This window comes from Silurus meridionalis, chromosome 2 (assembly GCF_014805685.1).
Source record: "Silurus meridionalis isolate SWU-2019-XX chromosome 2, ASM1480568v1, whole genome shotgun sequence".
Classification (NCBI taxonomy): Eukaryota; Metazoa; Chordata; class Actinopteri; order Siluriformes; family Siluridae; genus Silurus; species Silurus meridionalis.
In genome coordinates this window covers 34,116,188-34,123,934 of record NC_060885.1, presented here as the reverse complement: position 1 = coordinate 34,123,934, position 7,747 = coordinate 34,116,188, and the positions used below count along the sequence as shown (strand labels likewise).

At 42.4% G+C, this 7,747-nt stretch overlaps 1 protein-coding gene across 6 annotated transcripts in view; it reads left to right on the top strand.

Moving 5' to 3' along the window:
* The first annotated feature begins 1,311 nt into the window (after positions 1–1,311).
* The window catches only part of fgfr2 (fibroblast growth factor receptor 2), a 32,501-nt gene continuing 26,065 nt past the window's right edge, over positions 1,312–7,747 (top strand). For 3 of the 6 annotated variants that reach the window (XM_046864216.1, XM_046864234.1, XM_046864225.1), the window contains exons 1-2: positions 1,312–2,158; positions 3,894–4,148. In XM_046864216.1, the coding sequence (XP_046720172.1) occupies positions 3,968–4,148 (181 nt within the window). In that variant the 5' untranslated portion in view covers positions 1,312–2,158; positions 3,894–3,967. The remainder of the gene's footprint in view (positions 2,159–3,893; positions 4,149–7,747) is intronic. The other 3 variants (XM_046864208.1, XM_046864244.1, XM_046864255.1) reach the window with 3 other exon arrangements.

The following is a 7,747-nucleotide window of genomic DNA, read 5'->3' as shown; positions in this document are numbered from 1 at the left end:
CTGTTAATATACATACAGAGAACTTGGGTACATCCATAACATTGACACTGATCAACGTTATGAGAAATTTACTGACGTTATCCAGCTGACACGTTACACGCTACATGAATCATTAATTATAATGGAAAAAGTAATAATAGTCACTCAGGACAACTAAGCAAAAGGTTGTGGAAAAAACTCTTCAAACTCTTTTTGATGTCACGCCCTGCCACTTTCTGCCATTGCATTGTGGGAAATGTAGGAAAATGTAGGGAAAGTTTAAAAAGAGTTTAAATCTACAGCAGAATGTTATAGATGTGGTGTAACATTCAGAATTCTCCTGAAATCTTGACCTAGATTTTTATTGCAAAGAAGAAAATGTTGTTATTTCACCCGCTCAAGTTCATTGTGTCTCACTCGCTGGCTAACTCTTCTCCTTTAATCGTACAATCAAATCAAATTTTATTTGTATAGGTATAATCTTATAAGGAACAAACTAATAGGCACTAAACATTCCAATTTCATAACCTCATTATCTCCGTGAAGCTGCTTTGGGACCATGTTAAAAACGCTATGCAAATAAAACTGATTTGAACTGATTTTGATATGAAGTCTCTCAGAAAGCAGGGATGGAGCGAGCACATGCTTTCTTAAAGGAACTCTGGAGAAAGCACTATTGGATCTCTTTTGTCTGCTCGAACCCACAAACGCTTGTGATTGGCTAGTGTCGCTGTGAGTGAAAGGGAAGAGAGTGTTTACACGCTCCAATCAGAGTTCTGTTGGCTCTGATCATTTGTCATCAGAAATTATTTTAGCATCAGATTTCTTAAAACAAGAGCATCCAGAAATATTTGACCACACCAGTGTTACAGTAAGTGAAATCTAATCAGTGGTGAAGCACTTAAATAATAATAATAATAATAAAAAGTTGGAAGTCACAATGGATGCTCTAAATATCCAGTTGTTTTGGGAAGATTCTTTTCTTTCTTTTCTTTCTTTCTCTGTGCTCTTTTGAAGGTTTGAAGGTAAAACAGAATTAAGACAAGGCAAGAAAAACCCACAACAACAACAACAACAAGCCTTGAATAGATCTTTTTAAAGCGTATTTGTCCTTGTGGGAAACTCCAACCCAATATGAAATGAGCAGGAGGAAATCACTAATTGGATGTGTAATACATGTCACCACTAGGCGGCGTTGATCTAATGAGATAGGATTTTAGGATGCCAGTGGGGCTTGCAGGAGGAGGAGGAAAGGAGGTGGAGGTGGAGGAGGTCGGGCAGAGTTTGCAGTCTGGCTTCTGCTCCACTCAGTCCTCTGAGCTCCACCACTGCACTCTGACTCTCCATCACGCCTGCTCTGGCTGATGGACTCTGTAGGAGCACTGCTGAGGGGTGCTGGACTTCTCTGAGGTTTTTCATTGGCGCACTGGAGGCCACAAGCTCCAGTCAGGAAACGTGTCAAGTTTCAGGGAGCGGGTGGGGGAGTGACATTTCTTCAGGGAGAGAGAGCGAGCGAGCGAGAGAGAGAGAGAGAGAGAGAGAAAGCGCGTAAGAGGAAGGAGGAGGAAAAAAAACCTGACAAAAGCGTATGAGAAGAAGCCTGAGGTCCTCGGAGACTGAGAAGAGCTTTGGCGCTCAGTGACCGGACTGATCTCCTCGTGCTAGCGTGTAATGCGTGTTTACTGTGCGTGCGCGCGCTGCTTTAACTTTGTTGCACGTTTTCAAAGGAGTTCTTCTTCTTCTTCTTCATAGCTGATCCTGGACGAGCGCAGTTTGCGGACCATCTAAGAAGTCCAGGAGGATCTTACATCGGGCAAGAACCCGAATGAGTCTAAAGGAGAGGAAAAACGCCGCATCGCTCTGCTTTCTGCAAAACTATTTGGACGGATAATAAAAACAATCATAAATGAATAAATAATAATCAAAACTAAAATTCCAGAGGAGGTTTTGTTGCGACGCTCCCATCCGGCGCTTCTGCTCTCCGAGAAGGATCACTGATTGGTTCCTCCACTTTTTTGTTTGTTTTGTTTATTTATTTATTTGCTTTTTGACGACTTGTGGAATTTGGAATAGTGAACTTTTTTCGAGAAGTTTGGAAGAAAAAGTAAAAAAAAAGAGAGAAGTCGTTTGTTTCACTCGTTCATGCGGATTAAGAAGATCAGCGACCCGGGCCGCAGGAGTGAGTGTCCAATCTGTGTGTGTGTGTGTGTGTGTGTGTGTGTGTGTGTGTGATTTATACAAAAGAAAAGAGAGAGAGAGAGAGAGAGAGAGAGAGAGAGAGAAAGTCTAACCTCGCAGTTTGAAAGTTGCGTTTGATTAAATTTTTTTATTCAACTCTTGACACTGTTTGTGTGTGTGTGTGTGTGTGTGTGTGTGTGTGTGTGTGTGTGTGTTTAGAAGAATATGTTAATATTGAGCATTTGAAAGACTTCACTGTCCTGTAGGAGAAAACTGGTGTGTTGGGAAAGTCAGAGCGCGCATTTGGATTTAATTAGTGTGTGTGAGTGTGAGTGTGTGAGTGTGTGTGAGTGTGTGTTGAACTGCTGAAAAAAAAATAAACCCGACATTCAAAAAGTGCTTGACGTAATAAAATAGTGAAGGTGTAGGTTTTTTTATTTGCGGGTTTATTTACAAATACAAAACATAATTACAAAAATAATATAAACTCGGTTACAGTTTCGTGCGCTGCTTGTTTTTCACGTTGGAATTGACTGTTAAATTGTTTATATAATGAAATCAAATGAATAAATAGTGCTGGTTCTAGAGTTCTGTAAGTGCAGTGATCATGAGAGAAAGCTGGAGATGAATGCATGCTCTCTCTGATTGTGTGCATGGAGGAAAATCGTAAATCTCTTGAGCGCATTCAGTGAGATTTTATTGTGCAAATGTAAAGTGATTAGAATGTGAAAGCAGCGCTGTTGATGGTCTGTGAGCTCGAGACTGCTTCACTCCATTGTATGCAAAAAAACAACAAAAATCAATTGTCGTCATTAACTTGCTGCCGATAAGTGCGTTACGGTGACGGGGTTTTCTTTGAGAGTGTAATTATTTGCAAACACGACTGATGTGTGTGTGTTAGAGAGAGAGAGATAGAGAGAGAGAGAGAGAGAGAGAGAGAGAGAGAGAGAATTGCATGACTTTTTCTTTACTTGGATTTGGATGAACTATTGAGTAGCTGTAGTTTTGTGTAGTTTGAACGCAAGCTGCTTCTCCCTCTAACTGCCCAATTCCACATGATCTAACACCCTTTAAGATGTTTCTGGGGGGCAGATCGCCACATTTGCCCCGACTGCGCAGTAAAAAGCCTGAGAGTAAACATCTAATAAATGACGCGCAGCTGGACGCGTGCGCGCGCGTTCGGGAACCGCAGCTGTTGCGCGTCCCCGCGGATCTCACTTTCAAAGAAGAGAGAAAGAAATACTCCCTTTCAGGCCACGTGTATGAACCTACCAGCGGTGTGTCATGAATACTGCTGTACTACAGCGTTTTATTTGTTGTTGTTGTTGTTGTTGTTGTTGTTGTTTACTGCCATCATTTTCTAGCAGCTGCGTCAGATTTTGGAATCAGAAAACAAACAAACAAACAAAAGCATCTTACTGTTGTGTGCAAGGTGTGTGACTATAAAACAATAGGGAGATTAGTGCTCTATAGTATGAGTACTCTGGTATGTGTGTTTTTGTGTGTGTGTGTGTGTGTGTGTGTGTGTGTGTGTGTGTGTGGTGCAGCTTGTTTGACAGCATTTAGCTACATGGGACTTGTACCTACACACACCTCCAATTGTTGCTGACACGTTTCAGTGATGAACCTGTAAAGCGTAAATGAATTGTAAAACGCTCAGCCTGATCCCAGAACAGGTCTCATAAATAGTTACTGCAGCAATCACGGTTCTGATTCTGCCTCTTGTTTTCCTGCAGGTGATCGGATCCTTCCAGTGAGCTTCAGTTCATGAGCAGCCGTCTGCAGTTCATGGTTGGGTGGAGGTCATCAGATGGGATCAGTGTCCAGGGGGAGGTGGAGGAAAGGAGGATGGGGAGGTGTGTCCGCCACTGACGCCATGCCCACCTGGCCATGGCTCACGGTTCTGCTTCTGCTCGTGAGTCTGGCATCAGCTGTCCGGGCTCGGCCGCCCATCGTTCCCAGCGAAGAGGAGGAGGCCACGATTGCTGACGGTGAGTACAGCCAGACGTCTCAAAAGACAGATTTCAGTAGTGACTCCAATGGCTTTATGAACATGGAAAAGAAGCGAAAGTTCTCAACACACCAGGTTTGGACTTGACCAACTCTGTTCTTGTGTCAGGTTAGTTTCATTTGTATGGAATGTGGAGGAAAGCAACACTTGCTGTGAGAACGTCTCATTTGTGGACCAGGACTGATTTTGTTGGAAATTGTGCTGAGACTTTTGGTTCTGCCAGAAGAGCTTTCAGACGGTTTAATAAAAAAAACCCGATATATTTCCATTCTTTACTTCGGTCAGCTCAAACTGAGAGCGGTGTGACTTCTGCGGTTTGACACCATTCCCTTTCAACCAGATTCAACCTGTCTGGCTTTTCAATTAGCCGAAATACCTGGGACTTGTTTTCAGAACAGCTTGTGGTTTATTTGTTTTTTTTCTTCTCTGAGGCTCCACTTGTGATGTGTTTGTCTTTTCTTGTCTTATTTTCTTTCCCAGCGTTGCACTAAATTTAATGACGTTTGGAGCCGTGGACCACACACACGCTCCTGCTAGCTGGCATGCATGCTCGCAGCTCATAGTTTGTTTGGGAGAAAAATAAAGCATGTTTGATCTCAGAAGGGAGTGATGTTGAGACAAGAATATATATTCTTACCTTCCTCAAAGCACAATATTGTTTGTCTAAGACTGAAGACTGAAGGATCGGTAACAAGAACCGCTGTCAAGAGTTCATTCGCTCCAACACGTATTTCCCAGCAGGTGATTATAGGTGTGATTATAGCTGTTGTGTTGGTTAAGTGAATTCTTAGCGCTTTAATTACAGTGTTAATTATAAGGAGGTCTGACAAAGACATTGTAAGAAACCCCGCCCCTCGCACCAGAACTAACCTCACTGTTCTTTGCACTAAGTGCTATAAAAGTTCAGTCTGTAATTTCTCAGCACTTCTTTCCCCTGTGATGTGAGGTGGGTCGTATGATGAAGCTGAAATATCCACTAAGAAAGATCATGTGCTGTAGAGGCTTTTCCTACAAGCTGCTCAGTTCTCCTTCAACACTCACCCATAATCCTCAAGGAGTTTAAAAGGAGTATAAAAAAATTTGAACCCAAGTGGAAAAAATGCAGTTTAGTGTGTAATTGCTTGTACACGTAAAAAAATCTTTTCACAATGTCTGTGAGTTTCATGTGAATAGTTAAGAACTGTGTTAGTCGATCACACACACACACACACACACACACACACACACACACACACACACACAGCATGGAAAGAAAAACTTCTAGTCTAGTAACAGGTCTCGGAAGAACCCTTCCCTCCCTCTGGCTACGTCCAGTGGAGTTTCCCTGGGAGATCATGTATTGGCACTGCCTTCTTCACGTATTCAGATGTGCTCCTGCTTTGCATTTTCTGCTGAGAGTGTAGTAGTAGAGGCTCGTCAGATTCATTTAAGTTGTGTGTCAGGATTGCCTGCTGCTCTCAAGCTGTTTCCTCTTCAAGTTTCTTTCTTTCTTTTTCTTACTGTCATTTTTTTTTTTTTCCAACTTTGAGGTTTATGGCGAATAATCCGTGTCATGTGTTAGTCGTTGAAGAAGGAGAAGAAGAAGAGCTCAGTGTTGAAGTGTGGGAATATGAAAATAGCTAAAACGCACACATCTAACAAGGTCTGGAGTACATCAGGATCAAAGTTTCTCCCTGTTCATCTCAGTGTCCTGGTTCTTCTGATTGAAAGCACCATTGCCAAAACCATGGCGTGAAAAGATTTGGTTGAAATCAACACCTTGGATTTGGTGATCAATTTAATACAGCGACCAGAGTTGTTTTGCTGCGTCTGAATGAATTATCGGCTCAGACAGAAGAAGACAAAGTCAACCATTTGGTATAAATTCTGGGTTGGAAATCCTTCAGACCTACAAACCTCCCCCTTCTTCTTCCCATCCTCCGCATTTTACCCCTGCAGGTCTGTATTTAACTCCTCCCCCCTGTGGAACCTGAATGTTCCTGCTAGAAAGCTCAGAACCTGTAACACCAGTGCACGTGTAGGGGGAGTGCATGGAGATGTAATGAGAGACTCTGATTACCGCTTCGCCTTTCACAAAGGAATCGAGAGAAGAATTTAAAGATCATTAAATCATATCTTTTGTACATTTTATAAAAATATTTTATTTGGTTTTAAAAAATGTTTGCTATAATCTGTTGCTGGCAGGTTTAGATCTGGATTTATTTCCTTTTTCTGATTCAAATCACCAGAAGTTGAATCAGAAGTCTTCTGAGCTTCTCGGCTTTAAGGAGAAGAGTGAGAAAGAAACCCTGAGTATCACATGATAAGAGATTATGACTGGAGGTCCTGTTGCAGGAACTGGTGGTGTGTTAATCCCAAACACCATTTCATTCTTACACTTTGGATGCTCCTATAAAAAAATCTGCTCACATTCCAATTTCTTATGTGAACTCTGGTGAACGTGAATGCACGCTCTGGAACCGAACCACTGAAAACGCTGGACAGCTGCAGTTTGGTAGCCGTGGACGAGGATGATATTAGTGAACGTTGTTGTCTGGTGGCGTGTTGATCCTCGAGTTGTATTTGGAATTACTGGTATTTGTGTGTGTGTGTGTGTGTGTGTATGAGTGAGACACCTGGCTCCATTAAATGTGTTGCCCGTGTTTTCTGGGCACAACTGGCAGATGTTGTGGAGGGGCTATCACTGGAAGTTGAAGGCTTTAATAATGTGTAAGACGGAAAGTTTTGCGCTGTTGAGAAAAAAACAAAACAGCAATTTTTCCAAATATTTCTCACAATATAGCAAATGATTATATAAATGGGAAAATTTGTTTAAAAAAAAAAAAAGCTAATAAGACGCTCGAGATTATGGTCTGGATACCGGTTGCCGTGGACGCCCCTGAGAGATTTGTGCCCTTTGGTTGTGTGCGCATTGTCATGACGATAAAGCCGCCAAAAATTAGAATTTGAAAAGATCAGAATAAAGAAGTCAGGATGGAAGGGGGAGAGAAAAGTTTTCAGTGGCCTGTTTGAGAAAAAAGAAAGGGTGAGAAAATGAGGAAGGAGGAGACTGGAAACAGGAACTGGAGGCGGATGGGACGGTGTGTGTGTGTGTGTGTGTGTGTGTGTGTGTGTGTGTGTGTGTGTTTAACCGCTCTCGTATATTGACGGTTTACGATTTTGTTATCAGTGATGTGGGAATGAATTTGAGGAATACGGCATGAGGTGTTATCCGACGCTGATTTCACCACTCTGCTTCCCCCGAACGTGTCACATTCGCTCGATTCTCAATCATAACACGTGCATCCTGGTGCCTAGTGGTGGAGGTCGATGTGAGAATTGGATGACGGACCTTGTCTGGGGGAAGCGTCAGTGATGTGCCGCTTCAGAGGTGCAAATCAGAAACCAAGCTGCGTGAAAGCAAACTTTTCGTTCCACCTGTCGGACTGATTTGTACCGACTTGCTGTTGTGCACATTTTTTCTTTTGAACTTCCTGTGAGAATGGGATTTTTTTTTACCACAGTTCAGGTTTGGTATTAAACGAGGGTCTGTTTAAAGGTATGGACGTTTACTTGTGTTTTTCCCATGAAGAACCAGAA